This window comes from Centroberyx affinis, unplaced genomic scaffold (genome assembly GCF_046629955.1).
Source record: "Centroberyx affinis isolate AG114_WGS23_722 - 3 ecotype Tasmania unplaced genomic scaffold, CSIRO-AGI_Caff_v1 ptg002477l_1, whole genome shotgun sequence".
NCBI classification, from domain to species: domain Eukaryota; kingdom Metazoa; phylum Chordata; class Actinopteri; order Beryciformes; family Berycidae; genus Centroberyx; species Centroberyx affinis.
In genome coordinates, this window is record NW_027280709.1 from 30,001 (window position 1) to 57,335 (window position 27,335).

Here is a 27,335-nt window from a genome sequence, read left to right on the forward strand (position 1 = left end):
GTGTATGCCGACACATAGGCCTACAATGTTCTTTGTGGACTACAAATTTTTTTAAATCTTTTTTTTTAGATTTCATAATATGTAAAAGCATTTTCAAAGCAAACAAACAAAAGCAGGGGAGTGAAAAAAAGCCATACAATTTTGAGAATACACTTATCAATATCAAAATATCAGCAAGCCAACGAAACCAGCTAAATATGGTGTATTGCTGTACTCTCTAAACATGTTGCAGTTAGCTCACACTGCGGGATATGTGTTTTCCACATCATAGGAAGACGGATAGTAAAGGGTGTGATAAAATAGAAAATACCCACTGTTAAAAGCAGTGCTAAACTATCATATTGCAACACCAAAGCTTGTTAGGTAAACACAGTCAATGTGACGTTATTAATGAAACGAGTAACAAGCAGCTGATGAACTGATCTGTGCCACGGCGCAACACTTGACGAGAAAGTGTTACCATTTCTGACATCCAGTCTTTATAAAGGTGCTAACTGACTTTATACACACACACAGTTACTAGGCCAAGGTCTGGACAACTCTTATTGAAAAGGTCAGAGGACCCATCAGTGCTTGTCTAACTTCACCATCAGCTGAACCTGGATAAAAAGAAAAACGTCTATCCCACTGCTATAGAGACAGACACATGCATAATCATCCCCACCTGAATATGCTCCATCAGTTGATTAAAAATGGAGGAATTCAGCTCAAACAAATCTTTGCTTTAAAATATAAAAGGTCATGGTGTAGGGATGACACCACCTGGGACACAAATATAAATTTCAAACTCAGTTTTTCTTGAAAATGCTCCGTTGACATCAGTGCTTGATTTTAATGATGACATTGACATTTGTTGGTGCAAAATTCAGAGGACTTGCCGGTAAGGAGAATATGGCAGGATGAATTAGTGGACTCACTGAGTAGTATCAGGTATCTTCAGCAGTCCTTAAGGTAGAGTGGCAAGTAAAGCACCCTTAGTATCTTACCAGAATATCCTCACATCACAACTGTATAGACTCCCAAAGCTATCAGATTGCTATCTAGGTAATACACACAAGAGAATATAAAATAGATCTATGATCTGTCATTTTTTTTAGCAAGCAAGTCATTATTTATTATGGACATACACTGCAAATATAAATCAAATATTTATGGATCTTTAATTTGCTCAAATCATTAATATAACTGTGGATTCAAGTATCTACTTTAAATGTGTTAAAGTGAAAATATTATTCTCTGATTGCACACATTTAGATTTGAAATGAAAGTAACTCAATGGTTTTTTTGTAATCTGAAGCTAAACTAACATTGACTGGTAGAGCAGCCTTGCATTAAACAAGACCAGTTATGGCTTTGTGTGGTGAGTTATAATCATGTGGTCGTGTTGGATCACAGACACTAACTAGAAAGAGTTGAACATGCTGCTCAGTACCCATCTAAACACAAATTTAGTTTTTCTCTAGTTAATCTTAAAATTTGATGAGAGTAAGATAATTCCGCTTCTGTGCCTTACAGCAACTAGGTTGGGTTGAATACTCCTGGAGTGCAAAAATACAATAGGGGAGCAGGAGGGTTAAGGGTTAAAGTGCAAGACAATAGCTTTGAGCGACCAGGAATCAATTAATATACATAACATGTGAATCTTCATTTGCAGGTTTTCTGTTTCATAAAAGATCATCCTCAACCTCTCTACAAAAGATAATATTTGTATTCTCTCCTCAACTCTTTGATTCAAGCAAAAGCAGTAGCCAAGGACATATGGCCCACTTCTAAATGGTGTTATCTCATTTGATTGTGCCGCAATGGTGCAACAAGCTTCACACAAAATTCCTCCTTCTGTCCAACATTTAGCATTTGTCAGTCCTATTTTTTAGACAGAATACTTCAAGTTTTTTTTTTCATCAATTAAACAATGCCATATTTAGTATTATTGTAGCTGAATAATATATCGTAAACCTATACCTTACTGATGGAAATCTCAAACCCCTTCACTTTTTGTTGATATTCTGCTTAATATGCGTAGTGTAAAAGAACTATGGATATAATCTTTTGACAGTTAATTATGGTTGTCAAAGCACATACCTTTCATCATCATGTGATGCAAGTACAATCTCAAAAATAAATGTCATTGAACTGAAATAAAAACAAGAAACAAAATCCAAATGACAGCTACATAACTGTAGGGAAAACAGAGTGGAATATGATTAACAACTGACCTTTGACTAACATTTAGCTTATAAGACATTTACATGTTGTCAAACATAAAAAAAAAGTAAAAACAATAAAAACAAAAACACAAAGAAATCAAAAACAAAGATCAATACAACATTGCACTGTAGCATGTACTGCAAAGAATTCTGATTGCTCATGATCCAATTTGACCTGACAGTCTTGAAATGATAGATGGCATCATTGCTTTGAGTATATAGATATATAGATATAGATATTGTTTATGTACACAGTACAGTATCTCCGTGAAAAAAATGTGAAAACACTAGCTATCATTAAATGACTTCACCATGCTAATAGAATATCCTTTTTGAAACCTCTCGAACACAACATGAATCTACAGACTTGTAGAGACAATTACACTCAATTCGTTTGGAATACTACTTCAGTTTAGAAAATGCTATCCATGTACAAATCAGGATTTTATCTTTGATTACTATTGACACCCCTGTTGTGAGTAGAGAAACTGAAATGTGTGCCTTAAAAAGGAGACAAAAGTGGAATGGAGAAATAAAACACTACTGTTACACATGAGTACTGTTTATAACAGTAGACACATTAACTGTAGGGCTTCAAAACCAAGATTTTAAGTCTGGACTAAATGTTTTACTTGTCAATGGTTGTTTTAGCTTTCTTCTCAGTGCTAAGTCCTTGTGGCGTTAGTAAGGTCTTTTAGCTTCCTGGCGTAACACAAACAGATAGCATCCTCTCTGGCTCCTGGGTCGGTGAAAGCAGAGCTACTCTGACAATGACAGCCTCTTGGGTTTGCTCCTTCTGGCGGTGGAGGCATTGGGCTGTCTGTTTTGGCCTGAACTCCGCTGTCTGTTGGGATGGGGATCTGGGTGGGGGTCTGTGTTGGGCCCGAGGAGGGGCTGAGGGCGGGGGTTGAGTTTTGAGTGGTGGTGGGTGCCGGAGTTTTTGTTTGGAGTGGGGCAACCACAGGGGGGCGCTCTTTGGGCTTGCGGCCCCTCTTCTTGCCGGTGGTGGCGCCGTTCCTCACCTCGGCTTTGATCCCATTGTTCTCCGGTGCTTTGCTCTTGCTGCTGGAGACCACATGACTGGCTGCTGCACGAAACCAGTTCTAAGGCAATCAAGCACAATGTTACTGTTCAATCCAGATCAAGCTGTGAAGAAGCAGCAGGAGCATGTTGATGGCTGTATAACCTTCCTAGTGTATTTAACAGTTAATATCTGTAGGTATTAACAAGGCATGTCAATGGTGCCGACTAGTATTAACAACTGACGATGAGTGGTAATATGCCACACTGTGTAAATAAAACATACCTACTTGCATATTTAATTAAAAGGCTTGCTTTCTGGCAAACTGTCAGGTTTATGAGTACAGTGAGTGTGATTGAACTGTGGGCCCACCTGCGAGTGTGTCTTGCTGATGTGGTACTTGACACCGCTCTCTGAGCTGAACTCCTTCTGACAGATCAGACAGGTGTACTTCCCCAGTTCACCACCTCCCTGCAGAGCACACACACAGATATACTGTACACCTCACTCACCTCAAAACAATCTCTAAAGCAAAAAACATGCAATACATGCTTAATCGGTGTACAGCCTACAATTCACTGCCCATTCACAGGTTCTACAGACAGTGCGTGTCTATCAAAACCAAAAAGTTCAAGTCAATATTTATGTCCTTGTAGAGAATGAAATACACACATTTCAACTTTTTTTTGTGTGTGAAAATACACTGTCTATTATATCATGGTACTTACCAACTTAACTGTTAAATTAAGACATTTCTGTTAAATAAGAGGAGAAGGGTATAAGGTGATTGCAGTGATAGCTGCTTCCTTATTTGTTTGTGTACATTTTAGACATGGATGCATCATTCTCACTATGAATCTTGAAGCTTCCTACTCGTCCCCATCAGCCAAGTCATCATCAGTATCTGATGCATTCTTGACATTTGAGGTTAGCAAATTAACATCTGGGAACTTTATCTGCTCTCTATCCTTGGGGTTCATTTGTTTTGAACTGTTCTTTGGCCATTAGGTATTACAGCAAAGATATCATAGGAGGGCATAAGAACATAACACAAGAACGCACAAGAAAATACCTTAGGTTTACAGAGACAAATTAAATCATGTTGGTAACGTTCTTACAGGTGGTTCGTACCTGGCTGCAGTTTGCTAGATGGGCTTTGAGTCCTGACACACTGGAGTAGACAGCTTCACAGTTCTGAGACAAAGCAGAGACGAACACTGAGTGAGCAATGCAGACACTCCGCCAATCCGTGTTCACATGAAAGCTATACGTTTATTGGGTAACATTTTAGATTTGGCGTATTAACGTGCATATTAGTAGTGTATTGATTAATTATTAGTCATTACAAACCAATATCATCTTATTCTGCAACGCACTACATCGTATTCTAAAGTATAGCTCATTAACTATGGCAGGGCTATTCAATTACAAATTCAGTTGAGCCAGATTTTAAAACCGGGAAATGTAGATGGGCCAGACATTTTCAGCAGCCTATTTAAAACCTTTTTTTTTTAGCTTTTGGTAATGAGAAATTTAAACAAACGCAAATGAATGTTAATATAAAATATTGATCTGAAAAGTAACTAGTAACTATAGCTGTGAAATAAATGTAATGGAGTAAAAAGTACAATATTTCCTTCTAAAATGTAGTGAAGTATAAGTACAAAGTAGCATAAAATGGAAATACTCAAGTAAAGTACAAGTACCTCAAAACTGTACTTCAGTACACTACTTGAGTAAATGTACTTACTTACTTTCCACCACTGATTACACATAACTACTATTTGCTAGTCCAGGCAGGGTTAAACCGACGCTTTTCATTGTCAATTTTACGTTTCAGGGTTGACAGAGACATATTTTCAGAAAAAGTGGGGGTCGTCTTGTATTCGAGGACTAGACAAACGTGTTCACAACATCAGATATTCTTTTTGAATGGATAAAGTACCGGTGTAAAACTGACTCCTACACGGAGTGTTGCTTTATGGGTTGTTTGTAGCCTTAATGTTGCTACGCTAGCGAGTGTCTTACAGTCTGTTTATAGTGAGTCTGTTAGAGTCAGTCAGCCCCAAAAGTGTTTCGTTAGTCCAGTTTAACCTGCAGGAGTTTCTGAAGGCTCGTGTAACGTGTTTTTCTGCCACGGAGGAAATAAATTCATGATGAGTGAAAACGAGTCCAAATTTTTATAAAAACAACATTACAATTAAAATATTAAAATCGCTATTAAAATAGCCTATTTAATTCAAGCTCGCTGGGCCACTCAGAGGTTGCTTCTGGGCCGGATGTGGCCCGCGGGCCGCCAATTGAATAGGCCTGAACTATGGGTTTTCCCACAATAGCCTCCTAATTAGGGTTTACAGCTGCTGGTTTACAAGTTGCTGCACATGAATTGGACTCTTAGTATGCTTATGTTAATGGGCTATACTTTAGAATACAATAGTGCAGAATAAGGTGATAATAAGTGGTTTGTAATGACTAATAATAAACCAATACACTACTAATATGCATGTCAATAAGCAATTTATTAATAGCAAAACTGTGCTCCCTAATCTAAAGTGTTACCATTTATTGTTATAAGCTCACACTCAGAGAACTTGAACAGCGATCACTGAGTCAGTGTGTTTTTCCCGTCAAATGTGGGAACTAATTTTCTGCACATGGTGACACATTAAACCATCCAGTCAACGTTCTTACTCCGTTGGTGCAGCAGATGAAGCCCTTCTCTTTGACTTCGTTCTTCCAGGTCTCCAGTAGCTCAGCGCTGAAGTTGGGGAGGCCAGGACGGGTGTAGTTTAACTAAACAGCAGAAAAAGGAGCATCTACATCAATATTCCTTGTAGTATCATGATGTTACTGTGAGTGTAGAGATAGATAGAAAGAAATAGAGAGAATCGGGGGACATATTTATCTGTTTGATGTCAACCACAAGGTTACTTTTTTCTCCTTACTTCAGTGTGCCGTTTGAGTGTGTGTCCTTTTCATGTTCAGGTTGACTTTGATGTGGGTCATGGTGTGTGATCCTATGTGTGCCTCTGTATATCTGTGTGTAATTCTTTTGATGTTCGGGTCCAGGTGGGCCCTTGCAGCGTGTAATGCTTCTGTGCATCTGTACATGCGCGTGTGTAGGTGTGTATGCATGTGTGTATCCCCATGTCCCCTATGAATGTGCCTTTGAGTAGCAGTATCTTTATATAATGCCTATGTGTATGTGTGTATAATGTATCCACACTCTGTCCTCACCCTCTTGCTGTCAGGCACCAGGTCATCCTTGATACGGCGCTTGGTGCCCCAGTCCTTGGCCAGCTCGTCCTCTGCTATCTCCTGCAGGTGGAACACCGCCACCTGGGCCGAGCGGCGCCTCACTCTGCCGCTGGGGGTCCGTTCAAAGTCCTCCCCCAGGCTCTCATTCTGTGGCGCTTTCTCTCTGTTTCTGTCTCGCTCCCTTTCCTTCTCCCTCTCCCTGTCTCTCTCCCTATCCTTCTCCCTGGCCTCCCTCTCCTTCTCTCTAGGCCGGCCTGGTGGTGCTTTCTCCTGCCACTCCTTCCTCTCAGGCTGGCTTTGCTCCCTCCTGCCTCCTGATGGAGGCTCCTCGGAGATCACCTGGAGGAGAGGCAAGACACTTGTTTGAGTGGAAAATGCGGAGAAACTTTGCAATACAAAAAAAGGAATTGATTGTCATTTCTGAAAGAGTGAAGACCTCAAGGCACAACTGAGGAAAACCTGATTAAAGCTACAGTAGGCAAGATGTGTGTATGTAAAAATACACTTGTTTTATCAGCCTAAATCACAAGTGGGGCTGCACTGGAGCGTCTAATTGAAACCTTGTAGATTTGCCCTATTTGTCCAAATGAAAATCTGGTGTCAGGTAGGAGAGTGACGAACCAAAACTTAAGAGCAAAATACAAGCTGTCTCCTAAACAGCAGCAAGCGAGCACAGACCGGCTGGGTTGGCAAACATGTTATACAATTTGTTTTATGTGCATAATGTGTACAATGTTTTTTTTCTTGTAAATAGTTTGTCTTACCCTTTCGTTGCCTGTGTTGTTGTTGGTGTCGGTGGTATTGTCCTTGTTGTTGTTGGTGGTGGTCGCGGTAGCAGTGATGGCAGGGGGGTGTTCAGTGCGTACATGGTAGTCTCTGCCAGCCTTGGAGCGGTAGGTCTTTCCACAGTGCTGGCACAAAAAGACAGGCTTCTCATCCTCAGAGATCTCTCTTCCACAACGCTTCTGGTGGTACTGGTAGCCCATCAGACTGGCGAAGTGGGCCGAGCAGCCCTGTGCATGTGCGTGCGTGCGTGTGTTTGCGCACAGTGTGTGTGAGCATGTGTGAGGCCAGTATATAAATGGGACAGAAATGAGACAGAAGGAAAACACACATTAAACAGGAAACTGGGTAAGTGGAGCACGGCGTGATTTTAATGGAACACAATCATCGCATTTGGTCAATATTTTGTGGTTGCTGTTAAAAAGACAGAGAAAACAGGAGGAAACGCTGCTCATTTTTCAGCATGAAGAAATGTCACAGTAGAGAGTCTGTTTTTCACCGCTCTGTCTCTTCCTCTCCCTGCCTTTTGCACTCTAGTGTGAGTAATGGGAAGCAGAGTGTTGATGTGGTTTTGGGCAACATGTCAAGAACAAGGCAAAAAGGAAAAAGGAGGGAGAGAGGTAGAGGGAAGCAGACAAAAGACGGGAGGCAGAGACTGAGGAAAGAGGGAAACAAAATCAAAACGGGCAAAAGAGGACAGGGAAAAATATGAAATGAAAGACAGCAAAGGTGGATGAATGGAAATGAAGGACACCGGAAAGGGAGAGTAGTAGAGAGAGAGAGAGAGAAAGGGAGAGAGGGAGGAACAGAACAAGAAAGAAAGAGAGTGCATACCTCACTAGGACACTTGATTCGTCCCATCTGTTTGAGCACTCTGCGCAGCCTTTCTCTCTCCTCCTGCTCGTCCCCCGTCTGGCCTTCACTCCCCGAGGGCTGAGGGGGAACAAATACAACGTCGCATGAGCGTGTCCCTTCATAACACCTCCCCCTCCCTCCTGACTTAAATAAAAAAAAAAAAAACGTCGATGAAAATGTGTTTTCCATCTCGGGCGCTCACACTGTGCCAGGATCATTAAATGGTTTCATGGTGAGGCTGTTACTCAAGGCATGTTTATGACAACTGTCAAACTCATGTTTTCACTGGGGTGTTGGCTGGTGCCAAACCCCAGCCAGGACCAGAACAACAGATGGTCGGGCTGCCAGGGAGAAAGGAGAGGAGTGCAGGGGACTGGAGAGAGTAGGGTCTTATGGGGGGGAATCTCAATGGACTGAACTTCACTTTTTTTTTTCCACGTGTTAACAAATAGAAGAAGAATTGAGATGACTGAGACACAACCCTAGTGTTCTGTAAAGGGAAAGAGGAGATGAGATACCATCAGAATACATCCCTAGTTCAAGTAAACCGTGTCACACTCGAGCCTGCAGGCAAGAGAACAGACACTAGCTCAGCCTTTGATTTACCCTGGCAGAGGAAGAAACCATGAAACTGTATCGGCCTGTATTCTTAACGCCTCTATCAGAGAAAAGTGAGAGGGAGAGAGAGAGAGAGAGAGAGAGGAGAGAGAAAATGAGAGAGGGAGAGAGAGAGAGAAAGAGAGAGAGAAAGAGAGAGAGAGAAAGAAGGTGAGAGAAAGAGAGAGAGAGAGAGGGAGAGAGAGCGAAGAGAGAGTGGTGGTATTACAGTAGCAACAGCAACACCAAGGTCAAAATCAGTAGGTGACCCCTGTCCTTCTGTCAGCCCACTGTGTTTTCCCACGCTGCACTGGGGCTGTGCCATGTGACTGGACCCAGGTTAGTGACAACACCAGTCAGCAGCTACTCTACAGCACAACTGCAGAGTCAAACACACAAACCCAGCGCTTGCACAATGGTGGCTTTCAGCCTGTCAAAACAACTTTTAATTTACTCATCTTGGAAGGGTTGCAGGAAATTTTGATGGGTTTTAGTTGAGGCAGACTAACTAGTTAAAAGTTTAGACATCACGGTTCTAAAACACACACACACAATGCTGTTTCTTGCTCTACTGGACTGGACTGCCGCCAATAAGGTCAGGGCACAATAGGTCCAGACTGAAGACAAATGGCTGTGTCAAACAGTTTAACTTGGCTGCCACAGATGGCACAATCATCTATCATTTCTACTAAATTGGCTATGATTACACATGCATAACCACCTGCACACGTACACACGCATGTGTGCAGATGTACTGTAGGCAAGCACGCTCACACACACACACACACACACACACACACGCGCACGCACAGAAACACAAACACACGTGCTGCATGCAACAAGGTTCGGTGCACGTACATTCATTAATCTTTCATGATACTTTTTGAAACAGGCAGCGGTGAATTATTCAGCAAACTTCATAGGAGCACCATTGCTCTAATGCAGGAGTGTCATGATAATATCTTAATGAAGCTCTCTGCTGTCAGAGTTAAGACAGCTGCAGAAAGAAATATGAGCACTTCAAGGACAAGAATACCAATCACCGGTTCAGCTGTGTGATGGTTCACAACCCTCGAGAGCAACTTTCTAGAAAAAGGCATAGCAGTTGACAATGAATATGCTACTGAAAAGGTACGTATAGAAGGCAAGAAATGTGCTCCTTTGACTGTGGATGTGCATTGGCTATAAAATGCCTCTACATGCAACACTGCCCTCAACAAACCAAATGCCCCCTGTGAAAGCTGACACTAGCAGTAGCGTACGACTGGTGTCCATACATAGAGTCATAAGTGAAAGTCTGAACCTCCCCTCTCCGTGGGTGTAGGGCTCTAGGGCGTGTGTGGTGTCTAGTAGCTACTCTGGTCAGTGGGTCAGTGTGACAGTGGTGAAACACTAGCTCTCTGAGTCACCTAAACATCTCCCATCTGGACTCTGACTGCTGCTGAATGAGGGGCTAAGAGTCAACGGTGAGTCGCAAAGAAAGGGCAAAGCCAGGGCGGACTGTTAATTGTCGGAAACTTTGAGCTTCACCTTGTATACCTTGTTTATCAAGCATTGAAAAGTACAAGCTGATTTTATGTGTGTGAGTCTGTGCCTGTGCGGGTGTACCTTGGTGCTGTGTTCAGCCATGGTGTGGTAATTGAGGCCGGCCTTGGACCTGAATTGTTTGTGGCACTGCTGGCACTTCAGGGCATCCTGGAGCTGCAGGGGTTAAAGGCCAAACAGAGGATCAAATAACATTTCTATGAAAGGAAACCAACCGGGAGCTCACTCTTAGAGTAGCCGCTGCCTTTTACTCTTTATTGGATCTATCAATATAGCAACATATCAGCTATAACCTAATAGTCTTTGTTATTAGTGGGCAATTCTGGTCAAATTGCATTTGTCATCGTGAGCTTATAAAGGACAGAGGAGAACTATCAAGCAACTTTTGGAACCAGCAAAAACCAATTTAATACACAATGTTCCGTCTCGTAGCTAGTCGCCTCGCCTCAGTATTGATTTGGGGACAGAAGTGTTTTGATGGTGAGTGACCCAGTGTTAATGTGGTAATTCTGTCATTGCTTAACGGCAGACTGTCACTTTAATAGAGTCACACGGGCCACTGGGCCAAGGAGCCATTAAAATGGCTGTAAGAACACATCTCTCAGACGGCCTTGAGGCCACTGGACCACTCCAGCTGGACCGTCTTCAGGAAAATCTCAATATAGTTGAATCCTCTTTTTCCTCTCTTCACCCCTCATTTATTTCTGATATTGACCACAATCAAGTGCAGTGTAAACAAACCACAGAAGTGTACCGTATCCTCTTGATGCATTTCAGCTAATATTAGCTTTCAGATCAGAGCAGATAAAGTAAAGGACATTACTTGTGGAAACTGGTAGGGACTACTGTACTGAGATACAGCCTGATATTATTTCTGCAGCCTTCCGATCAATATCTTTACTGTAAAGGCTCCCTAGACTCTGCACTATGGGGTCCTTAGAGAGAGGTGTCTAATAACATTGCAGTCATTTTCATCCCCGAAGGACTCTAGCCGTTATAATCCAATGCCGAGGTCACAGCTCTGGGGTGAGAGGGCTTTATTTCATACTCCAGATAGAAAAAAATATATATATAAAATCTAGTTGAATAAAAACGATGGCTCAATAAAGTCTTGTTAATATTGTTAATATGTAAACTGGTTTGTCTTGGTGACATGATATTAATTCCACTGACAGGTTGTGTTGGCAAATTGGCTGATTAAGTCTTGAAATTGCATGGAGTCATACACTCCACATTAATCTAACGGAAAACATATGGTACATTCAAGTTAAGCTGAAGCAGAGGTCAGATCAGTTTACATACTTCCCAATTATTTGAGTGAGCTCAAATCAAAAACACATGCGCCACAAAATTACAAAAAAAAAAAAAACACGAGTGGAACATATGGAATATGATTTAGAGGGAGTGTCAACATATTTATTGGTTTCAGAAATTCAATAGTGAGTGACTAACACAGTTAGTGATTGTACCAAATGCGAGTCAAATGTCAAAGCTAAACAAGTGGAAATAGGATGAGGATGAAGATTATTTTAAGGCAGAACAGAACAGACATCCAACCACTTTCCACCTGACATGTCAGCACCTGAACCTCGCACCAAAGCAGAGCATCCAGCAGGTATTTCCTGTTGGTTTGACTTGATACTTATGTGAGGGAGATATAATTCAATTTTTCAGCAGGCAAGCTCCTCAGGAAACAAACTGTCAACCAGTGGGAGGCAAACGAAAATAAGCCTCGTACTGATGCATGTGTGCTGAAATGGTCTTTACTAGTCTGTATTTGGTCTAATTTTATCTATTTCACTGACTGATTTCACAGCACTTTCCACAGCATTCCCGCCCCTCTCTCAGTGTCACGGACAGCAGTGTTACCCACTGACCTTCTGGCAGATCTCCATGTGTTTCTTGAGGCCGTGGACGGTCTTCCTGGTGACGATGGAGCAGGTGGGACACACCACCTCGCCTCGCTCTGAGATGGCTCGCTGCCACTGTGTATCAGGTAGAGGACCTGGGAAACATGGGGACATCAGTCAGTTAGTCAATCAGTCAAACAAGTATTACTGGCATGGTCCACTTCTGGGTATAACATTTCCTTTTGTGTTTTCTGTTTGTCTTTTGCCGGTCCTATAGTTTAATTTTATCCATGTGTTACGTAAGCAAGGGATAATGGACAGAAAGCAGGTCATTATTGCAAAATAAGCCTCGACAGGGTGATTCAAGACCCCGATGTTAAACGGAGGTTCCTGATCATCCTGAAGGGGATTATTTTGCAATAATGACCAGCTCACTGTACATTATCCCTCTTATTACAAAGCTACTTGACAAAGGCATTAATCATTTGACACAAAATATTGATTAAAAATGATTTAATTATAAGATCAAGTTATTTTCAAGTGCCTGCCAAAAAAAATAGTCCAGCAGGACAGTCTGTAGTAACCAAGGAGTAACGTTTAGGCACAAGGTGTACCTGACACCCATCACCTAACCAGAGCATCCAGCAGGTATTAGCAGTTGGTTTAGACTTGTTACTTAATGTGAAGGAGATATGATTCTAACTTCCTCACAAGTTAACTGCATTAGAAATCAACAGAATCAACGATCTTGACTGCAGAGGGACATGATGATAAAACAACGGTCTGTTATGTGAAACAGCAGTTCTGTTCACAAAGAACAGAACCGCTGGCCCATCAGAATTGAGTATTCAATGATGCCACGTAATAATACAATTTATTCTCTTTTGATCAAGTTATTTTTTAGAGAGAGAAGTCACAGCTTCTGCGCTAATGTTCACAGTTTTCTCCTGTTTTGATGAAGTCACATTTAGTTTTTTGTCTGGGCCAATAAATACATTTAAAATGTACGTATATGTAGTTGTTCACCAGAGCTGGTTGTGGCCGGGTCTTTCTTGGAGGACTGACTGGGTCTTCTCTGGGGCTCCTCACTGAACCCACTCGCCTCTGATCTCTTCGCGCGGCCTGCCTTCAGCTTCTCCTCCACCTTGGTCATACCTGCAAAACAAACACACACACACACACACACACACACACACACACACACACACACACACACACACACACACACACACACACACACACACACACACACACACACACACACACACACACACGCACACACATTGACGGTAGTAATGAATACTCACTACTGAAGGCATTCAAGGTAAAGTGAGAGAAAAGTCAGAGGCAGAGAGGGACAGATGGAGGACAATGCTGAACAAGACAAATACTAAAAAGGGAAAGTTGATACTGGGCATAAAAAAGAAAAAAAAAAGAAAGGAAGGGGAAAAGAGAGAGAGGTAGAAAATGAGAAAAGGAGGTTGTTTTGGGTTATAGTGAATCAGTGAGAGCCAGAGAGTGAAAGAGAGCAAGAGAGAGAGTGAGAGAGAGAGAGAGAGAGAGAGAGAGAGAGAGAGAGAGAGAGAGAGAGAGAGAGAGTGTTCTGAGCTCTGCATATTGTGGATTAATTGTATGATAGGCGATGATAAGTAGTTTGCTTGTATGTGCTATATGAGTCACTGGACATTTTCAGCACATGAATGAGAGAGAGAGAGAGAGAGAGAGAGGCAGAGAGAGAGAGAGAGGCAGAGAGAGAGCGAGAGAGATAGATAGATAGATAGACAGATAGATAGATAGATAGATAGATAGATAGATAGATAGAAAGAAAATGAAAAATCTGTGTGTGTGTCTGTGCCATGTGATGTGTGTGTGGTGTGTGACTCACTGTTTCATTTAGCAGGATATGAAACACCTCTACAGTTGCCACATTAACACTGTTAAAAGGCCAGTACCATTGATCAGCAGCAGTGGGGAGTGTTCACAAACATTTTCATAGCCAAACGCATGGTATAGTAGAGTTCTACTGAAGACGCTCCCACTCTTATTTTCCAGCAGTGGTATATTTATCCTCTCAAGGTTTCCATTATTCAATGAATCATCACAGGGAAACTGAGGAAGCCTGCTTTATTGTCAGCAATCGATGACAGATCAGCCAGTACATTACAGCATTCTCGTCTTGATTCCTTCATTAATTAATTGATTAATATCACCCCCATAAAAGGTTATTAGATTGTTTTTTTCTGATGAGTACGTTTTCGTGTGAAAGGGTGCGGTTTACTGTCAAGAAAAGGGAGAGGAAAATTTAAGGATCTACCTTTCAATCCAAACGTTCCAGAAATAGAGGGCTGCTCTCCGGTGAACTTCTTAGGGGTTTTCTGCTTCCGTCCTGGCTCAAGAGGAAAACACAGAGCAAGAAATGGTCAAACACATCCCAGCCCATACTGACAAAAATATGTAGTCCATTCCAGAAGATACGTAGCAATCTTACTGTGCCTCATTCTCTCTGGGTCTTCATCGGGGAAAGGAGGGGGGAGACTGCCCCCCTCGCTCTCACTGCCCCCGGCATCAGACGACGTGCTCTGGGACTGCGACTGCTGGGACTGGAGCTGGACTGGTTGGGACTGGTGGATTGGCTGCGGGGGCTGGCTGTGGCTGTGCTGTTTCCTCTCACTCTTCTGCGGGGCCAGCTCGCCGTTCTGAGAGGGCGTGGACACCTCGTGGGTCTTTTTCACTTTGACGAACACCGGAGAGGGGGGACTGTTCTCCATCGGCCTGGAATCATAGACCGAGGGAGGAGAGTTTTGAACAGTCAGCATCAAACACCATTATGATGGACGATGTGATTTTGAGCTCTAAACCCGCATCACCTTTTCTTGGAGTTGGACTTGACGGGGGTCTTTTGTAGCTTGGGCTGCTGGTCCTTGGACTCCATCGTGACCCGGTCCGGGTGGTTCCACAGCTTGTGCTTCTGCAGGCGCACCTTTGTGGCGAACACTGCCTCGCAGTAAGGGCAGCCATGACTAAGCTTCTCAGCTAGGGTGGCTGACACAGACACAGACATGAGGAGAGAGGAATCAGAGTTAGATCCCGACCGAAACCCAGATAACAGTGGGTAGTTATTTGAAGCCTTCAGACGAAGAATCATATTGCATAAAATAAAGTTCCGTAACCCCTCCATATTCCTAACCCCTTAAATTTCCCCTTCAGTTAAAAGTTTTTCCATACTGTACGACAATGTCACATTCTATTCTGTATCTACTCATTCCAACGCTTCACTGAATTGTGCATCATTTTATACACATTTCCATGTAATTCAGCATGACATATTTAGTATCTTTGGAAACCTTGGATCTTGACTAGAATTTAAAACAAAGTTCTGTACAAGAGGCGTTTGTGATGATGGTCCTACTGGGCTGAGGTTAAACAGCCAAAGTACTTGTAGTTGTATAGTCAGTTATCACAAAACATTTGGAATATGAGCATTATAAATCCCCTGAACGTATACAAACTCTACTTTAAACTGACTTTTTGGTCACTTATAACAGACTCCTATTATTCCTCATTTGAAGGACTTGCTGCTCTACTCTGCTGTGTTAAGGTTAAGGTTAAGGTCTACTCTTAAGCGTGAGGTGGAAGTGGGAGGGAGAGTAGGAGAGAGTAGAGGTTAGTGACTCACCCCCTGGCAGCGTTGATAGTGGTACTTGACGCCGTAGATGCTGGGAAACTCTAACCAGCAGCCCGAACATGGACACTTAACCCTGGAGCGACGTTTAAACTCTTCCTTCCACTGTACTATCATATGGGCCTGCTCAGGAGTCAGGGAGAGAGACATGAATACATGCATAGATTAGCACTTTATATTGTGCATATTCATCCGGAGCTGCCTAGTCTATGCAAGAAAATGTGTATGTCTGTTGCTTGCCTCTCACTAGAAGCCCACTTCAAACACCCACTCAGTTCAAAGGGAGATACTCACAGGGATGCTCCTCAGTTCCTGCACTTCTGCTTTAGGACGACCTTTCCTCTTCCCCTCCACCGGCTCACCACAGACAGGACCTGGCAGAGAGAGAGACAGAGAGAAAACCATTTCTAAGTTAGCACAGGATACCTTCACTAGTGCAAGACAACAAGACCAGCAGCATTTGGAGCTATGTTCTAGATATTTCCTGGTGCCATACTAATGCTTCAAAACAACAAAAGATTAGTATTACATTCAGTCATAAAAATACTTTTTCAAGGACCCGAAATCCCTTTGCAATATGGTCACATACTCAAATTAAATATGGACAAGGTGCGCTTTGCAACACTGCAATAGTGACACCTCAGTTCACAACACAGATGAGGAAAAACAAAAGGGCAGGCATAACTATGGCGGTGGGTTGAATAGTGAGTAGTGTTTAGCTGTTAGCTGTGTGAGTGTCAGAGAGAGAGAGAGAAAGAGGGAAAGAGAGAGAGAGAGAGAGAGAGAGAGAGAGAGAGAGAGAGAGAGAGAGAAAGAGAGAGAGAGAAAGGGGCAGTGTGGCTAAAGGCCTTATGCTGAGCCAAATAGATCAGCTATAAATCACCAGTGCCTGTGAACCTCTGACACAGCACACAGTGGACAGACTGCCTCAGCTCTCTCTCTCCACTCTCTATCGCTCCCTCCTTCTATCCCTCATACTCCCTCTTTCCTTTTTTCTCACCCTATCTCTAGCTTTCTCACTCCTCCCCCCCCCACGCCCCTCCCAATCTCTCTCCATTTGAACTACAGAGGACAGGCAGTCTGCTGGCTCATTACTGCTCTCTTTTCTGTTACAATTAGACCTCTGCACTATCAGCCCTCCACTCTACTTCCTCTACACACTGCTACTGAGGGAGGGAAGACAGAGCGCTGAGGAGGAGGAGTGTATCTGTGTGTGTGTGTGTGTGTGTGTGTGTGTGTGCGCGTGTGTGTGTGTGTGTGCGTGCGTGCGTGCGTGCGTGTGTGTGTGTGCGTGTGTGGAGGGGTGGGGGGTGACAAAGGGAGGAAAAGGAGAGGAGGGCGGGTGTGGATACTGAGGGGGAGAGAGGAGAGAATTGCAGAGGCGGATGGCTTCTTCCTCTGACCAAGCAGAATACTGAATGACAGTGCTGCAGGTAGGAACTGAGGCTGTACTCTTCAGAAAGATACACCTTACATGTGCTCTCAACTCCCCTGCATTGATCTGGCAAAACCAGATAGCAGCAGCGGCAGCAGCAGCAGCAGACATGAGGCAAGCAGGAGGCGGAGATGCTTCTAAAAACCTATCCAGTCATATCAGATCTACAAAATGTCAAAGGGAAACCACTTGAAGAGATGAGTGGAGAAGACAGTCCTTTCTTTTGAAGTGGATTGCAACAGTGGTGTTACATAGAATATCTCTCAATCCAATTCACAGTTTCACCTCCCCATGCTGAGGAACATGGCATTGTGTCTACCGGGCTGCCTTCTTCTCCTACCAGCTCACTGACAGGCAAAGAAAGGATACACACATGCTTTAGCCCCTGTGTGGCGGGCCCCAAAAGTAGATCAGAGCACTGGATTATCAAAAGGTTAGAGGATTTTTCATCAAATAAATGAACTGACTTCATGTCATTATTACTCATACGAAAACAGCTCATGTTGGCAAAAGGATTTCCGTCAACCCCGGAAACATCTCTCTATAGACATGTCGACGATGTTAATGTGTACACACAGACACATAAGCTCTCTCTCTCTGACTCTCTCTTACTGAAATCAGATAACCTACAATGACCTCCCCTTCTCATTTTCTCCCTCTTTCTCTTTTTATTACACAGTATCAACTTTCCATTTTCCCCCCCTATTTGTCTTCTCTTTGTTTCTCACTCACATACACGCAGTCAGACACAAATACAGGCTGACAGATTATATGTAATCTTTTACTTCAGACTCACAATAATAAGATAGAGAGAACATAAGGCGGAATAAGATTGAATGAAAAATAGCAACAGCATCACTGGCTGTGTTTGGGAATAGCTCATGACGCAAGGTGTAAACACACACATACAAACGCACACTGATACACACAAACAAGAACAGTGAAATCATTACCGGTGCGTGTGGGTGTGATATGTGTGTATGGATATGAGTGTATTAATATTCTCCAGGCGACAGAGCATTTCTCTATTAGCTGTCTGGGTAGCAGCTGGAGAGGTGATGCAGTCGGCGGTGCAGCTCTTGTGCTGGGGAGGAAATTGAGCGTGCATTCTAATTCCTGTCTTGGAAAATAAAGGTCTCGTAAAAGAAGGCATAATTAATGAATTCTGCTCTTGGGGAAGATATGTTCCTGTTGCTATGGGAATAAGATCCACTTGTCTTAGTTACCACTATCAGAGGCCTCTTTCCAGCAAGCACAACAATTAGGCCCACATACAGTAGGCTACAGCGCAGGCAGGCATGTGCACACACAAGCCCAGCCAGTACAGGTGCGGGTGCAGACTTACAATGAAACACAGCAGACTCATCTATTCTGGGATAAAATATGCAAACACAATAAAAACGCGCTCAGTATCTTTTGCTTTGCTTGCTTGAATGTGTGTTGTCCACTGTGGCACTCAAGCGGACGTTCCAGCAATCACAACCATTGTCTTAGCATGAAACAAAGCAGCCCTATTGTGTCTAATCTAAACCCTAATTCTCTGGCACAGGCCATGGGGATAATACAGCTGTTCGACTAATGTCAGAGTATGACTCCCTCCCAGCTGTCTGCAACTGTTGCTCTACACTGGTCAACCCTAACCAAAGAGAGGGGGAGAGGAGAGGAGAGGAGAGGAGAGGAGAGGAGAGAAGAGGAGAGGAGAGAAGTGGAGAGAAGAGGAGAGAAGAAGAGAAGAGAAGAAGAGAGAAGAAGAGGGAAGACGAGAGAAGAAGAGAGAAGAGAAGAGAAGAGAAGAGAAGAGAAGAGAAGAGAAGAGAAGAGAAGAGAAGAGAAGAGAAGAGAAGAAAAGAGAAGTCAGGACCCAGGAGCGCTGGCAGCTGCCTAATGATCTCAAATAACCTCTGAGCTCTCCTAGCTACGCCTGCAACTGCTCCCCCTGAGTGCAAAGACGCGCACACACACAAACACACACACACACACACACACACACACACACACACACACACACACACTTGTTAGAAGAACAGAGAACAGTCATTTGTTTTCCTCGACAAACACTCACACAGGAGCCTTTGTTTCCGTCTGCACAGTAGGCTTTAGACATAGTTTAGAAAGACAACACACACAAACATAAACACACACCACTGACACAACTCTATGGAAATAACACATAGTGTCACTATTTCCGCAATCACAACAGACAATAGATGGAGAAACTGATACACCTGGACACCGTGCACAGTAAACACTGGCAGAGAGTGTAACAGCTATCCTGTATGTGTTAGCTATCTGCAACCACTGGACTTTACTGTTGGCTCTATTCTAGTTTTTGCTTTTAAGGCTGGCCAGCGTGTTTTCACTCCTACCTCCCAACTTTCCCCTCTCTCTCTCTCACTTTTTCTCTTTAATGGCACTTTAGCACCTTGCCACTTTCACATACACACTTCCTTTTTCCTATTTTCCATCCTGTACTCTCTCTCTCTTTTCCTTTCTCTCTTCTCTTACTTTCAAAAGACACACACACACACACACACACACACAGTACATACGCACTAAGCTTCCCCGCGATATACACACCTCTCTTTGAAGACGTCCCCATAATCACCTCCCAGTCAGGACTGACTCCAGACAGTTAGGAAGAAGCAAAAAGGAGGAGCAGCACCAGAACACTCTTGCTATCCAGACACTGACTCACTGAAGGAAAACCAGACACTCTCTGACTCTGTCTCTCACTCTCTGTGTTGCTTTCTCCCTCTCTCTCTCGCTCTCGCTCTCTGTCTTTCTCTGTGTCTATCCGTTAATCTCTCTTTCACACATGTACACGTTTGCACATACACACAAATGCACACACACACAGACGAAGGCAACAACAAGGTATACTCTAAGCAGGAAATCGGTTATCAGCCTCATGGTGATTGGCCTATTCTTGATACCCTAATGAAAAAAATGTGAGCTGCTTGCATCATTTGTTAAATATGCGCCATTTATTGGTCCTGTGAGTACAGAATGACAGTAACAACGCCAAGGGTTAGGGGTTCAGTTCCAATTGGGGCTCCCCATACTGGAGATATATGCACTCATGATACTGTGAGGCCCTTTGGATGAAAGTAGCCACAAAATGGCACATATCATCTGCTAGTGGTCCTGTGAATTAAGCATCACACTAACAGTGCCAAGGGTTAGGGTGTTAAATTCCCATTGGGGCCATCCAATCTGGAGAGAAGTACCCACTAAAATACATATATCATCTGTTAGTCACCAAGCAGTGTGTTGCATTGCATTCCATCCACTACAAGTTATAAATGTGACACTCTTCCATCTATTACTTTTGAATCTCACTCAGTCACATTTCAAAGTAAATATTAACTTGAACTGCTCCACAGCTTGCCCAGAAAAGACAGAAACTTACAGACTTGGATTAGTATCAGCCGATCTTCTTACTAAATAATCAGTGATTGGTATCAACTTCAAAAAGCACGAGCATCCCCACAAAGACAGTTTGTCACGCCGTTCAATAGTCCAAACTACACCACAGGGCAGCACTTTGTGTGCCGGCCAGGACTCCCCATACATCCCCGTGGTGGGGTATCAGTTTACTAGCTCCACTAAACCACACTTAAAACAGCCAAATCGACAGAAAGAGTCTGGGCATTAAGGATCCTGCTGCATAATCTGGTGACTCACAATACCTTGACAGCCTCTTCAGACCTGCATCGATTTTAGAGCCTTCCACATCAGCTGCATGGTTCATATTATTGGAAACCTAATCTATCGCCTGACGCCCATTTGGCCCACAGCCAACAGTGTGTTTTCTGTCATCCAATCACAACAGCTTTGGATGACTGGCCACATGTGTGACCAGCTAAATCCTGAGGAATGAGGCTGACTGGTGAACTGACAGGGACGCAAATCAAACATTTTCAAATGTACCTGAGACTCAAGAGAGGGAATGTAAAAAAATATTCACAATTTAGACTTTACAAACTATGCACTGAGACATGTTTGTGTGTACATATAAAGGAAGGCATGCAAAAAGGCATGTGTTTATGCAACGCTACGTATATGAGAGCCAGACAGACAATGCCTGCTCCAGACTGTTTGCAGTGCCCTCCTTATGGACAGTGACTCACCAACACAGACTCCCTCCTCCCTCTCATCTCCCATCCCCAAGCCTGCCAAATAAAGGTGTGACAAAGATGACAAAGGACTCTCCTCAACATTGGATGCAGCAGGCTGAGAAAAGCACCAGAATTCAATTTCATCTCCAAAACAAACATTCCCAGATTATAGCTCTTTATCGATTCTAGCTTTTGATATTTCACCACTTTGGGAGTGTTAGAGACTCAAAGCATCAGAGGGCGAGAACTTGGAAATATAACAAAGATGAGATGTGGAAGGAGTGAGGGTAGGTACGGGTGGGGGGAGGGGAGTGCGGGGGTAGATAGGAAGGGTGGCAGGAATAGTGAGGTTAGGAGTACAGTGAGTCACCGCTGCTGATAATACTGCCTAATGAGTGAGACAGGAGAGAGATGGAGAGTTAGAAAGAGAGGAGGAGGAGAAGCAGGCAGATAGAGATGAAATGAGGGTGAAGCTGAGGGGAGCGACAGTTATGTGTGGAGAGTGAGAGAACGAGCGAGAGATAGTGTGAGGAAGCAATGGACAGAGCGGGAGAGGGAGGGATGGCTGCTAAGGCAGATATGCAGGGTCAGCAGATGGAGACTGTGGGCCAGAGATGAAGGTCCATGCAGTCAGGCTAGTAGTCTGACATTTGAGAACAAACACACACGCGCACGCACACGCACACACACACAGAGAAAAATAAACACAAAAAGAAACAAAAACACAAGCACACACTCGCACATTTAACATCCTCACAGAACCACACGCATATAAACCTATCCAGACTTAGACCAGAATCCCCCTCCTTCCCCCCCCGATCTCCATATTGACAGAGACAGTGCCTGCCACCTCCGCAGTACCTCCTTCCTTTTACACAGGGGGTGCCAGACGGACAGACAAACAGTGTGTCCTGGGAGCAGGTAGGGTACTGCACCACTCTCTCGCAGTGGGGGGAGGAGGATGCTGACACACACACACACACACACACACACACACACACTCATCTCCACTCCACTCATTTAGGCTTACATTAGTGTTTGTAGAAAGGGGGGCTAATCTTAGGGTTTGCCTCAAGCACTCAGCAGATCAGCATAAGTTCTGTCCAAATACTTTCATTGTAGGTTGTATAACTGCTCGGAGAATGTCAAAACTGGGGACTTATTATGTTAATGCCAAAAAGAAAAAAAAATCTAGAGAGAAAGAATGAGAGAGAAAGAAAGAGAGAGCAAGTCACCCTCGAGGACCACATCCTTTCCTGGTAGTTGTCTGGTGTGGCAGGGTGACAGCTCAACCACACCACTTACACTCTAGAAAGGCACACAAACCCAATTCACAGTCTTTGTTTCCATGTATAAAAGCACAGAGAGGAATTTAAGGAAACCATTGGTATAACAACAGACACAAAGGAATTGCTTCACTCCAGACAGACAGAACTACTTCATGGTCACAATAATGTCCTAAATCATGCAGACTTTCCCCGTGGGATACTTAAATATCACCATAAGAATTGATAATATAACCAGGCATGACAGGCTAAACTTTTCATGGGCGCTGAATCAAAACTAAAGCGACCAGTGGGATGAGTGCCAGATTATGTGGTACCTGGTTATCTGAAGAGGACAGTGTGTACAATGGGCACAGACTGAGCACTGAAAGGCCTCCACAGGGAGCCTTAGATATTGATGTCTTTGTTTCCCCAAACTGAGGTTCACAGCCCCCCTGGGATAGGCAAGCTAGCCCAAGGCTCATTATGATTAGCATTGTAGGATTTCTCCTCATCATTAGCTATAAAAAGCTCAAGCCAGTCGCTGATGAGTAATAAGCTAAAGAAGCCAAATATGAGATGAGGGCTTATCATATGGAAAGGCAAAATCTTTTGAAGTATGAGGAGCTGCAGTTCTGCTGGAGGAACCATGGATGAAGAAGAAAGTACAATCACATTCAATGAGCCTGCTCCTCTCCTGATACTTGCTCCACCCTTCAACTTCTCCTACGCTTGTGTGGATCACAGCACGCACTGGCTATTTTGGCGTGGCTAGGGAATACAGAAATCACAGTAATCAAATGCTTTTTTAAAAATGAAAATGGAAAGTTTGTCATGCATTTGGTATGTTTTGCGTTCCTTCTAAATTAATTCCTACTGTTGGGTCCTGCATGGGATCCAGTAGCCTAATGTTCCCCCCCAAAGGTAGCTGGATGTTCTTAGAGAATCTTCAAAACTCATAATCACATAAAACCCAGCCCACTGGCAATGTTACCAACTAAGCCTCTCTAAAGACTGAGGAAAGCCCTGGTAATGTGCGAGATAAGCACAACTTTCCAGCCAAACAAGACAATTCTTCAAGTACAACATATTGGTAAGTAGATTTTTATCTTGTGCAATCAAATTATGCTGGAGGCTGTCCTTAGCACAGACTTGTCAAAGACACTGATATAATTATTCTATTTTGGAGAAGAGGCTATGGGTTTATGAGAGACATGAGCAGGCCTACTGTGGAAGGGAAAGCGAAACAGACACAGTAGAGTCTAACATTACCTCTGAAAGCCCCTTAAAAACCAGCGCCAAGCCACCACCTGTATGATAGCATTACCTCAACACAAACACACACACGCCCACACACCCACACACCCACAATCAGAATTTCAGCGGCATTACTCATTAGTGAACCTCCGCCAAGTGTGTGTTCCTCTGTCCATCCTCTCTGAGTTGCGTTCCCTCTCTCCACCTCGCCCATTCATTTATCTCTCTGACTGCTTCCAGTCTGGCCTTCAGTCCCAAAACAATCAGGGGCAGAGCCCACTATCAACTTAGCGTTCTCATTTAAGCCTGATTGATTTATAAACACGTGTTTATTGAGCAATAAAGTGCAAAAAATCTATAAAACATCAGACCCAGGCTGCTGAGAAAAACCTGTCATTCAAATGTATTGGGCCTCTGCTACAATAAATTCTTCAACAATATATCAACTGGCAGACTGTATACAACGAGGAATTGGAAAACATACTGTGAGCCCGTGCAGTACTGCCGACAATCATAAGGTAAGGCAGATAATCATAAATCGGCATAGAAATGCAAGCACTTTAATAAATGGCTTCACTACAGAGTGAGAAAAAAACTATTCCATGCTGCACTGTCAAATCTGTCTTGAAAAATAAACCCCCTCTCTCTGTCCACAGTAAAGTCAAAGCTAATGAGAAGCAAGCACACGCACACACACACACACACACACACACACACACACACACACACACACACACACAAACATCCAACCTCGAGGGCTGAATATTAACATGGAAAGAAAACAAATTGAAGCACCTTAGTCTAGAGTTGGTACTGCGTGCATGGAACTGAGAGGCTATTTTGTAGCAACCAAAACAACTGGGTCATATTAGAACAGCCCCAGTTTTCCAAGTCTGCCTGACTCTATTAACAAAGTCATGATGATCTGCTGGTTATTGGATTGAAACATAATTCCCCAGTCCGTCTCTCTCCCTCCAAAGTATTCCATCCCCATCCAGATGGCTTGGGTTTTCACTCATGTCAGTGCTTGGCACTATTTGTTTGTTTGGTTTCTCACTGTAATGCAGTCTGAGGAAAAATGTTGTAGTTTCCAGGCCCTTCTGTGGTGAGAGCTGTAGAACTGTATTGAGGCTGTGGAACCAGTGATTCCTAGTAAACTGTAACCCATTAAGAAAAGCAGCAGAGGCTGTATTGTACAGTGATGAAACCCTTGAGAAGGAACTTTGAACTTCTGAATGGCTAGCCTACCAGTCATTGTTTGGCATATGAGCAAAAACCTATCACCAGCTACAAAATAGTCACATAGATGCAGTATTTCCTTTTATATTCGCTTAGTTGTAGTGGCTCCCCACAGCTGGGAAATTACAACCACTGTGAGAAAATTATAAATACAATGAAAGTTCATCAGCTGCCCTTATTGCTCAGCCCACCCAAAATAAAAAAAAAAATACAATTGCAATTACAGCACAATTGTTCTTTCTCATGATATATCCAAATAAAAGCTACTCTTAAACTGCAACACCAAATGGAACTGATCCTGGAATCGGTCCAGGAGCAAACCTGGGTCGCACAAACAAAATTACTCCCACTGCCCGCATCTACAAACAATTTGACAAGAAACACTGCGTAGATCTGAAGTCACATATTGTTTTCACTTAACGAAGTGTGGCGGCGGCGTGTCACTCACCATGTTTGTTGTTGTTTTCAGGGGCTGCCGTGGTCCTGACAGCCTCCTGGGGGTGTCCATGCTTGGGGGGCCGGCCCCTTGGCAGCCCCGATGAGGACAGCTTCCCAAGCCTGGGGCCACTCGGGCTCTCCATGCCTGCAGGGGGGGCAGGGGGGCAAACACACAGGAGACATAGATGGCTTGAGGCAATATTAGGATCCTAGTCTACCACTCATTAATCCTGTTGCTTTACTTGTCAAAACATTATTAGCAATGTCCACTGCATCAATAGCCAATTATGACGCTGTCCTGTTGCTCTACTCTACAGTTTCTCCTTGTGGGCCACCGGTGCTATTGGATTGGAGGTTATCTGAGTTGAGGCACACACATCATCTGGAGTGGTAATGAGGGTGTGACCTTCCATGTTTCATTTCAAAATCAATATTCTCACTTACACACGAACTCCATGCTCTGCCCATTAGACAAGAGGTGAGTCAAAGAAAGAGGGGGTGGGGGAGCGAGGCTCACTGCCTTGAGTCCTCCTTGAGTAGTCGTGCCTTCTTTCTATATCACGGAGACCCGGGATGCATTTCTGATCAGGTCAAATTGTCAACAGCAAAAATGTGTGTTTCAGGTCAAAGTCACACTATGACAAAGCTCCTGATCCTCAATTCTTTGACTGCAAGATTACCAAGAATACTCTGCTTATCTATCCTACGCTTAATGCATAGCACGCCTATGTCAGCTATGAACTCTAGGTGCTGGCCCTCGTTCCCCAACAGCATGGGACAGTCTAATGGATGAAGGCTGCCAATCGCTAATTATGCTAAGTGGTACTGATTAAGGCACCAACATGCTTTCTCTTAGCACACGTTCATGTCACTCTCCTAATGAATTACAACAGCACACAAAGGGTCGCTCATTGGAGGCCTCTCAGTATCCGTTTACACGCCACGCTATTCAATGCACATTGAGCCATGATGGCAGGTTCCTTGCTGTGATAGTGTGCTCACAGTTTGTGTCGTGTTGCTCTGAAGTCAGTGTCACAATGCAATTATAATGTTAACAAATTTGATCTCACACTTTTTTGCCTAAGAATTCAGAAGCATAATGACCTTGCAGAACAATACATGTGGAAGAAATACAGGACACACGCAAACTTGCACACGCTAGGCACCTCTCCATCATCTATATGGCAAGCGGAGGAAGGAATGGTTCATATCACACATAAAATACTACTTCCTCTCTGTGTCTGTCTGAGTGTAAGGAGAGGAGTTTGAGAACTATAGACTAGGATTTCAAAATTGGACTGAGAGGTGGAAGGAGAGAGAGTGACAGAAAGACAGATATTGAAGGAATATCCCAGATGAAAAATCATTATAATATTCCTTTAATATTCTCATAGAAACTAGTTTGTTTGTAATATTTGAGTTAATAATGACCTTTTATACTTTTTATACTTAATGGTTGTATCTCCTATAATATCATCTCATCAGACAGTTCCTTAAGTATTCTTGTAAAATATTATATATAGTTTTTAGTTTTGCTGTAATATTTGTATAGCATAATTTGAACATGTATTACAGCATTACAATAGGTCTTTTTCATAAATGATAAACTTAGAGGGAATCTGATAGTCCTACCCCTGGAATAGCCCTACATGGCCATACATTTGGCTAGACACAACAACAAATTATGGTGACACCCACTCACACAAAAACATCTCATGACACAATCTGCTGACGAATCAGCCTAGAAATAAGACTTTTAGCTCCACACGTGGCAGCCTGCCATTC

General features: G+C 43.3%; 1 protein-coding gene across 1 annotated transcript in view; it reads right to left on the bottom strand.

Annotated features, from left to right (window-relative positions):
• The window catches only part of znf512b (zinc finger protein 512B), a 28,565-nt gene that overhangs the window by 661 nt on the left and 569 nt on the right, over positions 1–27,335 (bottom strand). Inside the window, 18 exon segments of the mRNA XM_071534034.1 lie at positions 1–3,046; positions 3,049–3,310; positions 3,601–3,699; positions 4,360–4,422; positions 5,920–6,021; positions 6,466–6,825; positions 7,251–7,499; positions 8,104–8,202; positions 10,330–10,422; positions 12,144–12,271; positions 13,143–13,271; positions 14,431–14,502; positions 14,605–14,888; positions 14,984–15,158; position 15,386; positions 15,793–15,921; positions 16,093–16,172; positions 25,561–25,695. The exon segment at positions 1–3,046 is cut by the window's left edge and continues 661 nt beyond it. Coding sequence (XP_071390135.1) covers positions 2,967–3,046; positions 3,049–3,310; positions 3,601–3,699; positions 4,360–4,422; positions 5,920–6,021; positions 6,466–6,825; positions 7,251–7,499; positions 8,104–8,202; positions 10,330–10,422; positions 12,144–12,271; positions 13,143–13,271; positions 14,431–14,502; positions 14,605–14,888; positions 14,984–15,158; position 15,386; positions 15,793–15,921; positions 16,093–16,172; positions 25,561–25,693 — 2,538 coding nt within the window. The 5' untranslated portion in view covers positions 25,694–25,695 and the 3' untranslated portion in view covers positions 1–2,966.